Source organism: Grammomys surdaster, unplaced genomic scaffold (assembly GCF_004785775.1).
Source record: "Grammomys surdaster isolate TR1022 unplaced genomic scaffold, NIH_TR_1.0 126051, whole genome shotgun sequence".
Lineage (NCBI taxonomy): Eukaryota > Metazoa > Chordata > Mammalia > Rodentia > Muridae > Grammomys > Grammomys surdaster.
The window spans coordinates 5,705,767-5,722,296 of NW_021620862.1; the positions used below are offsets into that span (position 1 = coordinate 5,705,767).

Sequence of the window (16,530 nt, forward strand, 5' to 3'; positions counted from 1 at the left end):
CTTTTCTCCTGAAGGAAGCCAGGGTTTTATGTAAAGCTGCTTAGTTCAGAGATTTATAATAAAATGGTCAGGCTTATTTGTTCTTTACTCTAGAAATTGTTTCTTGGGTTAAAAAAAAAGGAATAACTAACAGACAGAGAATAGAGGACAATAGAGATGATGTATTTACTGAGAAACAGGTGGCAGAAGTCATAAAGGCTATGGCGAGCAAGTGAGTTTCCTGGAGATGGCCCATGGTTTTGCATGGCTTCGATGGGTGCACTCTGGAGGCACAGCCCCAGACACTTCATCCCAGGATTGCTTCTCACTGCTGATATGCCTTCCCTGCCATTGTTACACAGCCTAATGATTCCTGGGCATCATTGGGCAAATTTCCTGCAGATCAACATGAAGATGAACTTTTATGAATTAATGACTTTATAGAATTCAAATAATTTTAGGAAGAAAGTTTAAGGAGATGGTTCTGGTTGTTTTGCAGAAAGTTGTAATAAAGTTAGAATCAAGAATAGGATATGCCCCCTCCTCATAGAATAGTAAGTAAAGGCTACATAATCAGGAATACAATGAGCTTTCACAATTACACTAAGAAGAGAAATATGCTTGAGACAAAACATTCATTCTAGGTCAGGTCCAAAGATGAAGCTACAGGTGTGCACTCCGATAAAGCAAGGCTGTGTGAAACTGTTGCTTTGAACGTATAATGAGCTTATAAGAATGAAACACTGTTTTGAACTAACTGAACATCCTTCTTTAACTCCCCTTTTGTGTAACATTTTATTTATAAGATAATTTTATAAAGAACTTTTCTCTAAAAAGGTATAATTGCCTGGGAGAAGAAATATAGTGTGGCTTTTGATGCTTGTGGTCCATCCACCAAATGTATATATGATGTCTATTTGTATGTACACATATATATGTAAATATATGCATATATGTACATATATATGTATGTATATAAGTGTACCTGTGCACTTATGAAATTGATGCAACAGGTAGTTGGGCCCAGACAAAGAGAGTGAGTGCAAGAACATGTGTGTGTGTGTGTGTGTGTGTGTGTATAAATTAATAAGGATGTAATATCAGTAATGTATGAGTATGAATAAAATATTTAATGTCACAAGTAATCAAAGAAATAAGTTTGACAAAGGTTGAAGTGATTGATACTCCTTGTCATTGTTACAGAATGAGAAACTATGTACTTTTTCACTGTTGACTAAGTTGAGACTTTGTAACTGTACTTTTTTCCTGGCAATGACATGTTCACTTGTTTATTTTCCTCCAAAGCTTGATGTATGCCTATACATCTGTCTTTATCCAAATCACTTACGAATTTATCAGAAGAAAATGATCTGAAATGTGACTCACTTACATGAAAACATTGATTACTATCTTTTCTTTATGATTGTTGTAAAGGAGTGTCTGTTGCAGTGTTGTCATTAGTAGGAAAAGTGGAAGGAATAGACTTTCCCAGCATGGGGATAGAAAGAGATTCTGGCAGATACAAAGATAGTTATATAAAATCACTAAGTCTTATTAAAATTGTTTGATTCAGAAGAAATGACTGTGTTCCATACAGTTCCAGGCTTTTGTGTTAGCTACTGGAAGGACAGTGCTGATTATTATCATTGTAAGAAGCCTCTCATATGCCGAGACATCCAGATGAAGGACATTGTTGATTTTGAATTTATGAAATTATTAGCATAGCCCCTGTTGTGCACAGCACATTGTACTGGGTGCCACAGGCCCAGTGGGGAGGAGAGTAGATGTGCTGTGGACCTCCATAGCTTTTTCTGGGTAGAAGAGAGATAAATCTTAACCAACCAAGCAGTAACACTTGGTTTAAAAATGACAATTTTAGTGGAGACCCTAAAGATGAATAGTGATATGAATCAAGACAATTTCTTTTCTAAAACATTAGGGGAAGCCTTGTTTAATAATTATTCTTTCTCTCCTGTAGCCCAGAAGACCTTAAACTTCTGATTTTCCATTGTGCTGAGATAACAGGCAGTTAGCTTGAAACTGTATTTGTAAAGCTGTGCCTTACAGAGATCACAATGGAAAATTTTAAAAATATTTATAATGAAGAGAAAATAAAAGTGTTCTATATCAGAAAATCTCCAGGCTTAAATGGAAATAATTGAAAAAGAATGAGGTGAAAAATGAGTTAAGTCTCTAGCTCAGGAAGCTGGGAAAGAAAGCAAAATTAGCTTTAGTTAAAGAGACGAAAAAGGTAAAATGAAGTTACGTAACGTGGATACAGACAGAAGGGGAGATTAATAGGCAAATGTTAAAAATCAATAAAACCAAATACTTTATTAAAAGCCACTGTTTTAATCACTGGCGCATTGTCACTGAAGACAGATCCCTAGTTTGAATGTTGATAAGTAGTATAGAATATGGAGCCTGGAGGTAGACTGCCTGGCTGTAAATCCTGACCATGGCCTTTAGTGTAAACTCAGTGTGGTTTAGCTTCCTTCTCTGTAGACAGGGTAATGATTGTGCCCACCTGGGTAGTAGGATGGATGCCAAGCACTTAGGTACTATATGGTAATCTTATAAAAAATGGAGTAGCTGGATATTGTAGTTCACACTTAGGTACTGTATGGTAATCTTATAAAAAATGGAGTAGTTCACACCTATAATTTCAGCACACTGAAGTCTGCAGCAAGAGAATTACCAGGAGTTCCAACCAGTCTAGGTTACGTAGTCTGAGGTTATCATAGGCTTCAGAGTGAAGTTCTGCCTCAGCGTGTAAATCAACCAAACAACAATGGCAAAAATAACAGTGATACAAGGGAACATACTAGAAATGGAACTACAAATACACCATAGAGATTTCCGATTTCATCAGCTACATTGTAATTTGAGAAGTGGATAAAATATACATTTTATTAGAAAATATCAAAACCACTGTAATACATTCTAGTAGAAGCAGAAGTTATGTGGGTAAGTTAAGAATGTTTAAAGAAATGAAATTTATAATACACTCTTCTCCACAAGGCTCCATTATCATGTCTATAGGGGCTCTTACTTTCCTCTGCAGTGTGAAATTGAAGCACATATGAGAGAAGTGCAGGTACTATAGTGTGCAGTGACAGTGTGCAGTGACATGCCTATGTGACCATCCTCTCAGTAGAGAGTGCTTTCATTCCCAAAAGTATTTCCAGAATGAAAATTACCAAAATATTTTTTATGTCCTGGAATTACTGAAACAATAAATTGCTTTAGAAAGCTTTACAATGAATCACAGCTAGGATGGAACCTGTAAAACTTATTTTTCTTAGGATATTTTTTAAAAGATTTATTTACTATACACACATGTATGTATATACATAAACACATATGTGTAAATGTATATGTGTTTGCATTGTCTTCATGCACACCAGAAGAGGTAATCAGATCCCATTACAGATGGTTGTGAGCCACCATGTGGTTGCTGGGAATTGAACTTGAGATCTCTGGAAGAGCAGCCATTGCTCTTAACTACTGAGCCATTTCTCTAGCCTCTTAAAGTTCTTTTTTTTTTCAGGAGGCGAGGGTAGAACCTAGCTGTCCTGGAACTTACTCTGAGGACCAGGCTGGCCTTGAACTCAAATTGCCTCTCATAGAATATTTTTTAAAAGGTAGTTCAACTTTCTCATGTTAAATTTATCTGATTATTTTCCATCTAAAAGTTAAATGTATTTATCTTTTTCAGAGACATCAAACCTGACAATATATTGATGGATGTGAATGGACATATTCGTTTAGCAGATTTTGGTTCTTGTCTGAAGCTGATGGAAGATGGAACGGTAAATAAACATAAATTATGAATTTATTCTATTTCCATGTCTTCTATGTTCTAGAGACCTCTGCTTGCACTGACTGTCTGCCCAGCTATCCATCTCTGTGTGTTCCACCTCCTTCTACAAAGCTTTGGCTATGCCTGCACATAATAAGGCTTGCTCATAGTGTTATTTATCTGCTTGCAATAAATAGTTAGTTTGAGAATAGCACTTTTAAGAGTCTTGTATCTTTTTTGGCTGATGCCTATTATTTTACTTGAAATGTTCCTAAGTTTTTAGAGCGATAAATAAGGTAAGTTTTATATAGAAAAAGAAAACATAATTCCATCTTTCTTTGTATGTTTTTTCTATTTATATTCTTGTTCTGAGGGACAGTATTCAGCAAATGAACTTTGTTTTTTCAGAAAGACTCTAGGTGACAATAGTTTTGAGTTCCTATTTGCTTAGCATTTGCTGATTAAATTCTTAAATTCATGTTCCATTTTAAAGTATATATTCTCAAGTTTTATTGCTTTTTATTTGTATATATCTATGGTGTGTGGGGGTGCAAGTGTGTATGTATATGTGCTGCATTTTGATGTGTGAATGTAGGTGCATGTGGAGGTCAAAGGACACTAGGTCCTCACTTTCCACCTTAGAGAACTTCTTGTCCACCACTGTGTACATCAAGCTGCTCCAGCTTCTGGGAACTCTCTGTCTCTGCTTCCCATATTATAATAGAAGACTATACTAAGCAATCTAGGCTGTCTTTGAACGTATGATCCTTCATTCTCAGCCTTCTGAGTAGCTGGAATTACCTAACCTGTGCCACCAGGCCTAGCTGAGGTGTACCTTTTAACTATTCATAGTATGTTATTAATTTGGTGATATACTTCTGGTTTTATGTTATCAGAAAATAGTCCTGTCTTATTTTGTTACATTTTTTGAGAATTTGTTGAAATTTACTTTTATAATTTTTAACAGACAACTTCTTGTGTATTCCATATTTGTTTAAAGAGAATACATTTTCTCTAATTTTTAGTACCAGGGTTCTATACAAATCTATAATATAAAACTGATTTTGCATTTGTATTTTATTTTATTTTATTTATTTATTTTTTTAAAGATTTATTTATTTATTATGTATACAGTGTTCTGCCTGTTTGTACACCTGCAGGCCATAAGAGGGCACCAGATTTCATTATAGATGGTTGTGAGCCACCATGTGGTTGCTGGGAATTGAACTCATGACCTCTTGAAGAGCAGTCTGTGCTCTTAACCTCTGAGCCAACTCTCCAGCCCGCATTTGTATTTTATATTATTAAGGATTTTCTTTGTTATCCATTATTTAAAAATCCTTAATATGGTAGATTTGTTAATTTTTCCTTTATATTATCAGTACTTTACACATCTCCTTTGTAACTTACTATTTGATGAAATACTACTTTTCCCAGTATAGTTTCTTTTGAATTATACTGATAAATTAAAATAATCTTAATTTGGCTAATATTTCTATTACTGCTTTAAGTTTCTGTTTAATTTATGTGTAATTCATCTTTTCATCCATTACTTTCAACTGTGTGCTTCCATTCTGTTTTTATCTTGCTTAAGTAAATTATTTAACTGATTTTTCTCTCATTTATTCATTTTGTTTTACTTCTTTCTCAGTGTTAAATCTCTTAAGTCCTTTAACAGGTGATTTAATCCACTCTTAGGTTGTGTGACTCAGGCCAGTGCTGTGTGCTGTTCATGTAGGTTTTGCTTGTTTTTTGCCCTTTTTCTCTCCTGCTTCCTGCTGTGCAGTTCACGTTTAGCTTTCTCACTCTAGCCTTGGAAGGTAACAAATTTTATTTTAAATATTTTAATGCCTCTTTTTTGTTATTTAAAAAAATATTTATAGTTTACTTAACTATAAGTTAATCACTTTTTCTCACTACATTCCCAATCAACATAATCAACTTATTTTACTTTATACCACATATAGAAATTAATTTAAAATAGGCCAAAGAACTATGTCAACCCCTCCCCCCCAAAAAAAAGTATTGGACAGTATTTATGATTGGATTTGAGGATAACTCAGAATCACAACCCCTGTATCCCATAATGGTAAATTATATCCTCCTCAAAAACCTGTTGTGTATGTATCAGATGACACAGTGGCAGAATGAAAAGACAGCATACAGAACTGCAACAGTATCTGCCAGTCACTTCTCTGATTACATGCTAAGAATATGTTAAGAATAGCTACAGGGTCTAGTGGGGTCCTGACCTGCAACACTCTAACCTACCCGTTACCTTGGAGGCACAGGGTGAGGTGCAGACCTTTCCCAGAGCTTTGTTCCAAGCTCAGCAACAAAAAACCAGTCCCAGTGAAGAATAAGAGGAATTTCCCGCAGGTTTACAAATGGGAATAGGCACATGAAAGACACTCAGTAAAACCTCTCATTAGAGAAAGGCAAGTCCAGAGCCTGTGACCCCACTGTGAGAGCATCTTCTGCCCAGAAGGAGAGCTGCTGCCAGCCAGAAACAGCAAACAGCAAGTGTTATCCACAGATAATTTAGGTTTTCTGGACACTGTTAGGAGTATAAAATAGGGTAGTGACTGTGGAAAATAGTGTAGCTAGTTCTTCCAGATGCTAAAAATAAGTTGATAATTTATTAATTTGTAATTTTCCTTTTAAGCTATTTCCTTTTTTGTCATTATTTATTTATTTATACTCCAGATTTTATTCCCCACCTCACCCCCATCTAACCTCTGACTGTTACATATCCCATATCTCCTTCCCACCCCTTGTTCCCATGAAGATGTCCCCATCCCCTACCCCTACTCAACTAGACCTCTAAACTCCCTGGGGCCTCCAGTCTCTTGAGGGTTAGGTGCATCTTTGCTAACTGAACCCAGACCCGGCAGTCCTCTGCTGTGTATGTGTTGGGGCCTCATATCAGCTGGTGTGTGCTGCCTGGTTGGTGGTCCAGTGTCTGAGAGATCTCTGTGGTCCAGGTTAATTAAGACTGCTGGTCCTCCTACAGGGTTGCCCTCTTCCTCCTCCTCAGCTTCTTCCAGCCTTTCCCTAATTCAGCCTCAGGGTCAGCAGCTTCTGTCCTCTGGCTGGGTGCAAATATCTACATCTGACTCTTTCAGCTGCTTGTTGGGTCTTCCAGAGTGTGGTCATGATAGGCCCCTTTTTGTGAGCACTCTGTAGCCTCAGTAATAGTGTCAGGCCTTGGGGCCTCCCCTTGAGCTGGATCCCACTTTGGGCCTGTTGCTGGACCTTGTTATTCTTAGGCTCCTCTCCATTTCCATCCCTGCAGTTCTCTCAGACAGGAACACTTACGAGTCAGAGATTTGACTGTGGGATGCAACCCTCTTCCCTCATTTGATGTCCTGTCTTCCTGCTGGAGGTGGGCTCTATAAGTTTCCTCTCCCTACTGTTGGGCATTTCATTTAAGGTCCCTCCCTTTGAATTCTGAGAGTCTCTCACCTCCCAGGTCTCTGGTGCATTCTGGAGGGGCCCACCAACCTTCTACCTCATTTCTTAATTATATTTTCAAATTTTTTAAATTAAAAAGTTTGGTTTAAAGTCTATATTTTTTCTGTTTTGTTTTGTTTGTTTGTTTGTTTGTTTGTTTTCTAAGAAAAGGTCTTCCTGTATAGTATCCTTGGCTGGCCTGTAACTTGCTTTGTAGACCAGGCTGGCCACAAAAGCAGAGATCCATCTCAATGCTAGTTTAAAGTGTGTACCATCATGCCTGGTACAACTTAGAACTTAATGTACAGTAACTAATCAACCTTCAATTTTCTTAGACTTATACTTAGGGATGTAAAATTATTTTCATTGTTGGTCTTAATGAGTTTTTCCTATCCATATCTAACTGGAAATTTTTAGTCCTACTGTGATACATACATACATACATACATACATACATACATACATACATGTTTTGATTGATTAGTTATATAGATACATAATTTAAAAAACAGTAAGAAAGCTGATATTGTAGTGCATTTCAGCATTTGGGAAGTCAAGTCAGGAGGATTGTGAGTTTGAGGCTAGCCTCAGCTATAAGCAAGAACTTGTCTCTGACTACCAAAACAAAATTAAACAATAATAATGCTGTAAGTGAAGCATTCATTTTATTGTTAATGACTCAAATAATATTGTTTCTCTATATGGATTCAGCTATAGTAAAGGTTCTATGATATTATGAGTAATGAAGACTATTAATATAAAGGCCATATAAAATTATTCTGTAAATCAGGAGACTAAATACAGATGATAGAAATGTCTTGTTATAATACTTTGTATGTATTGTATATATCAAGTACCTATTTTTAAGTTAAAATTATTTTAAATATATTAATAAAAATTTGAACTTTATAGGTCCAGTCCTCAGTGGCAGTTGGAACTCCAGATTATATCTCTCCGGAAATCCTCCAGGCTATGGAAGACGGAAAAGGCAGATATGGACCAGAGTGTGACTGGTGGTCTCTGGGGGTCTGTATGTATGAGATGCTTTATGGAGAAACGCCATTCTATGCAGAATCGCTGGTGGAGACATATGGAAAAATTATGAATCACAAAGTTAGTATATTGTTTTTTACAATTTTTACAGTAAATACAGTAATGTGATAGTAAAGAGAAAATACTTTTTTCAAAACAATGAAAACTCATATTTTTTGATTAGTAGAGGATAATCATTCTTAATCATAATCTAATCATAATCATAATAATTAGTTTTAACTTTTTACTATATTTTGTTTATAAGTGCTCCTAAATAGAAACTTAGTCTATGGTCTATATAGTTGAATAATAGAGTTTAAAAGTGGCTAGTTTTTTCCCATCAGTTTTAACTATATAATGTGTACAATCATGACAAGCATGCATACACAAATTCTCAGCATCATTAACAGTGAATGAAGTGTGTGAATAGAAATAAAAATGGCTTCAGAAGATGACTCTGTAGCTACAGTGCTTGCTGTACATGACTTCTGACCTCAGTTTAATCCCTGAAATGCACAGAAAGATGGAAGGAGGAAACTGACTCCACAGACTTGTTCCCTGACCTTCACATGGGCAGCTTGGCACTCGCACACACCCCTACACACCTATAGTCATACACACCAATCAGTTTTGTTTTGTTTTACTGAGATTCTTCTGTCAATGTAGCAAGTACAAAAAGAAACATCTGTGCTCTAATAAATGCTGCCTCATGAGTACTCCTCGGATTTTGTTGACAGGACTACAAGTTGTGACTTCCTTTCACAAAGTTAACAGCTGTACATCTTGTGTCTTAAAATCATGATCAGAGCTTTTGATGGAGCAAGGTCAGCCTGGATGTCAGCCTGGCCGGGATATCTAGAGCAACAGTGTATAGAGGGTATCTGTTCCAGTGTCAATGATACAAAACACTGGCTGCAGTTCACATACACAGCCAGAACAAGATTACAAGCCTCTAGTAATATAGCGCTAAGTGAAACAAAGTAAACAGTACAAAAGAAGAGTAACTGTCCAGTTTCAGAAATTGTAAACAGTTACAAACGTTCTCAATGGGAGTCTGAATGTCCCCAGAATAGGATAACCTGTTACTTTTAATTGGTTCTCATGATGCAAACATGATTAGTTTTTTCTACATATAAATCAATTTTAGAGACTGTGTGTCTTCTGAGCTGTAGCTATAGTCACAGTATAGAGCAGTAAGTAGTTATGAAGAGCTGGAAGCTAGGGAGAAGTTTGCAGTATGTCAGTGGCACAGCACCATTCAGAAGGATGTCACTTCAGTGTAGTGTGCTGCTGAACAGCACAGGTCTGGAGAGAGTTCAGTTCAGGTCCCTTTCCTGTCATTAGTTGTATGGCATTGAGAAAATGACTCTCCCAGTGTCCTCCTCTACAAGACTGTCATACTAGCAGTTCCCACCCAGTGTGATTATTACGAGGATCAAATGGGTTAAATAAGTAAATCACTTTGAATAATGCCAGATACATGTTAAACTTTTTAATTGTTTAATGATTATCTGTTATTTTATGTTGTATCTGAACATTATCAGTAATCTACTTAGGAACTACTGAGTTAAATTCTGCTACTTGTAATCAGATCCACCCGAGTTTAGCAGCAACTTAACATTCTAGAGCAATGGTTCTTGACTTTTCTCATACTGCAACCCTTTAATACAGTCCTTCATGTTGTGGTAACTCAACCATATGACCCAGCCATAAAATTATTTTGTTGGTACTTCATAACTATAATTTTAATACTTTTATGAATTTTAATGTAAATATCTGATATGCAGGGTATCTGATATGTGATCCCTAAAGGTGTTGCAACCCCAGGTTGAGAACCACTGCTGTATAGCATCTGACCTTCTCTTTCTGTTGTTCATCTGTTATGAAGTAACTTAGAGAATTAAAAATTCCCTTAGGAAAAGGATTTACATCCATCATTCCTGTGTCTCCCTACAGTATCACTGCTTTGTCATCACTTACTAGACACTTTTCAGAAGGAAGTGCATTTAAATAAATCTACCACATTCTGTAAGATAACTACTGGTTTGTGTTTACACACCTTATATCATTGTCTGTGTAGGAGAGATTTCAGTTTCCAACCCAAGTGACTGATGTGTCAGAAAATGCTAAAGACCTTATTCGAAGACTCATTTGTAGTAGAGAGCATCGACTTGGCCAAAATGGAATAGAAGACTTTAAGAAACATCCGTTTTTCAGTGGAATTGATTGGGATAATATTCGAAACTGTGAAGCACCTTACATTCCAGAAGTTAGTAGCCCAACAGATACATCAAATTTTGATGTGGATGACGACTGTTTAAAAAATTCTGTGAGTATGACATTATGAAGATAGCTTGTTCTGTTGGTTCTTTTAAGTATAGTTATAAAGGAACATTTTTATTTATTAGTCTGATGCCAGGATTATTTTTCTTTTATCAGTCTCATAGTATTTATGACTTCCAGTGCTTTATTCTGTCATGTATCAAAAAATTAAGACTTAAGTGAATTCAACATAATCACCCATGACCAAAAGCAAAATTCAAGATCTGTTCCTTAGATAATTGTGTCAGTACATTTCCTAAGAAGACAAGATTGGATGCTTTAAAAAGTATATTTTATGAGTTCAAAGTGAAGGAGATGACAAACCTTTCCTTAAAGTCAGCCTTAAAATTGGAAACAAATCAGCAAAAACATTTTAGAGCTTGATATAACCAAAAGGAAATAAAGAAGTATTTATTCATGAAAAACTACTGAGCACACCTCACCCCCTACCTCTCATGACATCACATGAGATAGAGCAAAAGCCTGACACCTTGCTGCTAGATGGGGCAAACGTGATGGGAAAGCTCTAACCCAGCACCCACACTGTTACCACTAAAGTAGCAACTTGGTAGGAAGGAGTGTGGAGAGTCAGTTCATAGCCTTCCTTACCTAAGGTTATGTCTCTGCCTCAGGCAAATGGCAGAGCAAGTAGCTTGAGGCAAACAGTCACGTACCTTTAGCTTGTGGACTGTATCAGGGCCAGTGTATTGTATCAATTCTGCTCTCAATTGCTGGGTTACATAGATTAAAATTTAAGTGTATAAAACTAAAATTTTGGATTTTTTCTAGTTTTATTTTTATGCTGTTATTTAGTAATTTATATCTTGGTTTTAGTTTAATACTTTATATTAATTTTATATTTCCTTTTACTATTAAGTACTATGTTCAAGATTAATAGAAAGCTGTTAAACTATTTAAGCATCACAAGAAGTAATTAGATGGGTTTTCCTCACCATTTTTTAAAATCTTAGTCACTTTTGACAGAAATTCTGAGTCATTCCAAGTTAAGTGAATATACAGTTGATTTTAATTATTCACAGTAGTTATATTTTATAAAGTTATGGTGAACACCAAGTTAGTTGACATTGACCACTGATGTGTGGAAATGCAAGGTTACTGAATTTGAAGAGGAGTGTGGAGGGATAGAGAGGGATTGGAGGGGGCAAAGAAAAGGAAAGGGAGAAATGTAATTATAATCTCAAGACTTGAAACAGAAAGTTAGCTTGTGGTTACGTTCTCAACAACTGAATATAAAACCCTTTTATATGTACTTACAGATACTTTATATAATAATATATACCTATGTGGCCCGGCCCGCGGGTCAGTCAATGGGATCTGCAAGGAAGAGAGTGGGGATGGAGGGGAAAGAGATGCGAAGAATGGAGACAAGACAGTTGTCTGATCAAGTCTCGTTTATTGAAAGGCAATCATGGGTATATAAGCACTAGCAGGGGAGTGCAGCCGGAGACACTTAACCACGAGTACCCTGCAGCTGAGGGCACTAAACAGCAAGTCCAGGATATGTCTGAGAAAAACAAGATGTTATCAGAGTGTGCTCAGCTGTTGTGGGCTGCTTGCAAAAAAATATCATGCAAGAAAAACAAAAGGGTGGAAAAGTATCAACCTGCAAATATATGGCCCAAGATGGCTGCAAAGATGATAGTCGCTTTCTGCTAGGAGCTGGCTCCCAACACCTATGATTCCTTAACATTAAACTCATGACTATACTGGCGTTATAACAACTCCTAAACAGAGTTTATCTGACACGTGTTTTCTCTGTAAAGGCACATGATTACCTTTTACTTTGCACCATTGGGAGGCAGCCAGTGGTTTCACACACCTGTAATACTACCCCTTGGACGTATGATGGGAAAGGATCATGAATTCATGGCTAGCTTGGGCTACATAGAGCAAGATCCTGTCTTGAAATTAAAAAAAAAAAAAAAGCAGTTATCACACAGCACTTTTGGGAGCTATTTTATACAGAGATACTATCATAAAGGCATAAAAGTGTTTATGCCAAGGGTATTTGCTTTCAGTGTGAGAAAAGAGGAACACCTTCTGTTCAGTCTCAGCCCGAGGAGCAAAGGACAGTGCTCATCCTCTCTGCTCTACACACATCTTCAGGGACCACTATTTTCCAAATAAATTTAGCTTCTAAACTGTTTGTGATGAAACATGCGTATAATTTCAGCACTGGAGAGGCTGACATAGGAAGATCTGGGCTACATAGTGAGGCCGTGTCTCTCAAAAAAAACCAAAAAAGTTAGACAAATTTTCAGATACAAACTACACAAATAATGTCTATAATTTCATTCTTAATTTTGCCTTTAACTCTTATATTGTTTATTAGAGTTTTGTAGTAGCAGTGCTCAGAGTCTGTATTTTGTATCCTTGTACATATTTACCAAACTGTGTCTAAATTGAATAGTTGCTTTTCCCCATTGACAGTTAAAATTAATAGGGTCATAACTATAGATTTCTTACTAGATTAGTATTCTTCTTATTTTCTCCTAGGAAACAATGCCTCCACCAACACATACTGCATTTTCTGGCCATCATCTACCATTTGTTGGTTTTACGTATACTAGTAGCTGGTAAGTTTCAAAAGTCAATATAATTTGGGTAATTTATTCAAAAGTAAATTGAAGCTTGAAAATAGTATAATGTGGTTGTAGTTCCATCATAGCGCTGAATTTGAATTTGAAATTGAATGTGGAAAATAAGTGATAAGCCTATTTTGCTATTATCAATACAACAGACTACTTAAGAGCCAACTGTCTGGAGGGAAAAGACAAGGACACATGGTTCAAGAGTTGAATCTGTTGAGAATAGGGCAAGAGCCAGACCAAGGCACATAAAGAATCTTCTCTTCTGTCATGTACCATTGTTCACATCACTCTCTGCTCTTCACTCAGTTTCTGTCCTCTGGTTCTCCCTTCCTAGTTACATAAGAATCACGACAATCACTTCCTGTATGCCATGTCAGTCTCTCAGCTGCTGGACTTTTCTTGTTGAGTGAATATTCTTTTTAAAAATCTAAGCAGTTCAAACTGCTGGAACAAACAGATGGTTCTTAACAACCAGGCTAACTTTAAATTGAGTGAGATTCAGAGGTTTAAGTACCATATACCATATGACATACATATGGAATCACCCTGGTTTGTTCTGCCCTGTATATACCAAGGAAACCATTTCACACTTCATTCTTACCTTGCAACCTGTGGTCACCCTCATCCTCAGCTGATGGTTTTGCTTCTTCATCCTTGAAGATTGGCACCAGCTGTAGACAAAGCTGCAAGTGCCTGCCACTATTTTCTGTCTTTTCTCTATGCCCTCCCAGCTGCTCTCCCAGCTGCTCTCCCAGCTGCTCTCCCAGCTGTTTGCCATGTTGCATTTACACAGGCTTCCACTAAGGCTTGTGTCTTGGGATGCCCAGGCTTTTGTTCCTTCAGTGGTCTTCATCCTACACTACCTTAACTATTGCACAAGCACAGCTGTTATAATTACTCATCTAAATTTCTATCTTCTCCTTCTTAGGACTTTTCTCTCTTTCTTGTTTCATATTTTGTCTTTAGAAGCTAATGCTTTCTAATGTAGTGAATATTTTATATACTTTTATTTCTGTCCCTGTTGCTAAAATTTAAACTGTTGGCAAGAATTTTATGTATTTATTAATTTTAAAAATTTAAATACAATTACATCATTATGTTCTGCCCTCCCCCCTTCCCTTTCTTTTTCCAATTCTTCTCATGTCTACTTCTTCCAACTCCGATCATGTCCACCTCCCCCACTGCCTCTCAAATTAATGACCTCTTTTTCCTTGATTATTACTGTTTTTACACACCCACACTCCCACACACCCGCACGGACGCACGCACGCACGCACGCACGCACGCACGCACGCACGCATGCACGCGCACACACCCCTTTCTGAGTTTATTCAGTGTTGCTTGTGTGCATGTGATTCAGGCTGACTACTTGATATTAGATCAACAATTAGGCAGCTCATCTCTCAGAAGGACTAATTCTTTGTCTCTCAGCTATTATTGATTGCCTACGATTCTTTGTCTAGAGGTGACTCACTGATGAATGTCCATCATCTGAACTATCTTTATTATGCAGTCAGAAAAGCAACTCATCTTAAAGTTTTGTATTTCAAATTCTGTTAATGGACACATACTGATAGTTTTGACTACTGTTTCAGTAAACATGTCAGATTGTTTTAAACTATTAACACTTTGTAAACTTCATTTTATAATTTATGGAGTTTTAAACTTAGAGATAATTTGGTGATATAAGTTCTTATTTAAAAATACTTCTACAAATAATTTATGGTAATTTGCTGAAAAAGTTTATAGTCATTCTGTGGGATTCTAGATGTTTTACTGTAGATATTCACATCTATCTCTTGTATAAAGAAGTTTAAAATTCTCAAACTTTATTGGAGTACAAACCTTCCCCCCCCTTTTTTTTTCACTCAGTGTTCTTTCGGATCGGAGCTGTTTAAGAGTCACAGCAGGTCCCACCTCACTGGATCTTGATGTTAATGTCCAGAGGACTCTAGATAATAACTTAGCAACGGAAGCTTATGAAAGAAGAATTAAACGGCTGGAACAGGAAAAGCTTGAACTTTCTAGAAAACTTCAAGGTAAATATTTTAATGTTTTCTTGGTTTGAATTGAACTTAAAGCATTCTGAGCTGCATTACAAAGGATTCTTTTATTTTCAGAATGGATTTTCTTATAAATGGTAAAAAGTAAAGCTGTAGAAATATATGCAGAACAGAGTATAATGCCATTTACGTAAAAATCACACAGTGGTAAACATAGCAAGCGATGTGATTTCTATATGTATGGATATGTTCATGCAAATGTACGGAATGGAATACCTCTAAGGACAGAAGAATGGAACTGTCAGGGACAAAATGGGCCCTTCTCATCCCGAAATAACACTTCAGTGATTTTGACCTTTCCATAGTCTACTCAGTTTCACAGGACCCTTAGTCAACACTGGACTGTTCGTACCTGATCCTTTCTCACTCTGATCAGTGATATTTTTATGGCTCTCTCCATCTCTACTTTCCTTCTGAGGCATTAGCTGTCTTTATATAAGGATGTCTTTGTTGCCTATATCCCTTTCTTATGTGTGTCTTGTGTTCCTCATTTAGAGTGTCCATTGATCTCTGTGTCTGCATCAACTGGTGAGGAGTTTATGCTGCCTCTGTTTTCTCTTTCTTTATTGGTCATGTTCTCCTGCTTTCCAAATGCCTTGTAACTTTTACTATATGTCCAATATGAGTGAAAATAAGAAACAGTTGAGTTAATATTATTTTTGTCCCAGAAAATGTTTTTCTATTCTTTATCCAATCAGCAATTGAGCCCAAACAAGGCTGGATTGCAATTTTTATTAAAGTCAGTCTATCTCTAATGTCAGAAGTGAAGGGAGGATTAGGAAAGCCTGGTAGAGTCTATTTCTCCTTTACTTGTAACTATGGGAGACTTGTTCAGTTCTTCAGCCTCTTTCTCTTACTACTTCAACTCACATAAGTATCTTGGTGAGGAGACTATTCTTAATTTGATGCAATTACAACAGATATATTAGTAGAATAAGAGAGTCTTCTCTGAATAGTGTACTAATCCCTACCCCACATTGTCCAGAAGCTTTGAATTCTGTTTTTGTTATTTGTCTTTTTCCAGCATAGTAGTCCTCAATTTTAGGGGCTAGGAAGATGGGCTAGTGGGAAACAACACCTGTTGCCTGGTCTGAGGACTCAAGTGTAATCCTTGGAATTCATATGGTAGAAAGAGAGAACTGACTGTTGCAGACTGTCATCTGTCCTCTACATGAGTGCCATGGCATGTGCACCCACATGTATAACATCCACACACATCCTCTACATGAGTGTCATGGCATGTGCACCCACATGTTTAACACCCACA

General features: G+C 36.7%; 1 protein-coding gene across 2 annotated transcripts in view; it reads left to right on the forward strand.

The window, feature by feature from the left end:
* Window positions 1–16,530, forward strand: part of Cdc42bpa (CDC42 binding protein kinase alpha) — a 214,350-nt gene that overhangs the window by 92,277 nt on the left and 105,543 nt on the right. For both annotated transcript variants that reach the window (XM_028755205.1, XM_028755206.1), the window contains exons 6-10: window positions 3,698–3,791; window positions 8,147–8,347; window positions 10,347–10,595; window positions 13,106–13,185; window positions 15,073–15,239. In XM_028755205.1, the coding sequence (XP_028611038.1) occupies window positions 3,698–3,791; window positions 8,147–8,347; window positions 10,347–10,595; window positions 13,106–13,185; window positions 15,073–15,239 (791 nt within the window). The remainder of the gene's footprint in view (window positions 1–3,697; window positions 3,792–8,146; window positions 8,348–10,346; window positions 10,596–13,105; window positions 13,186–15,072; window positions 15,240–16,530) is intronic.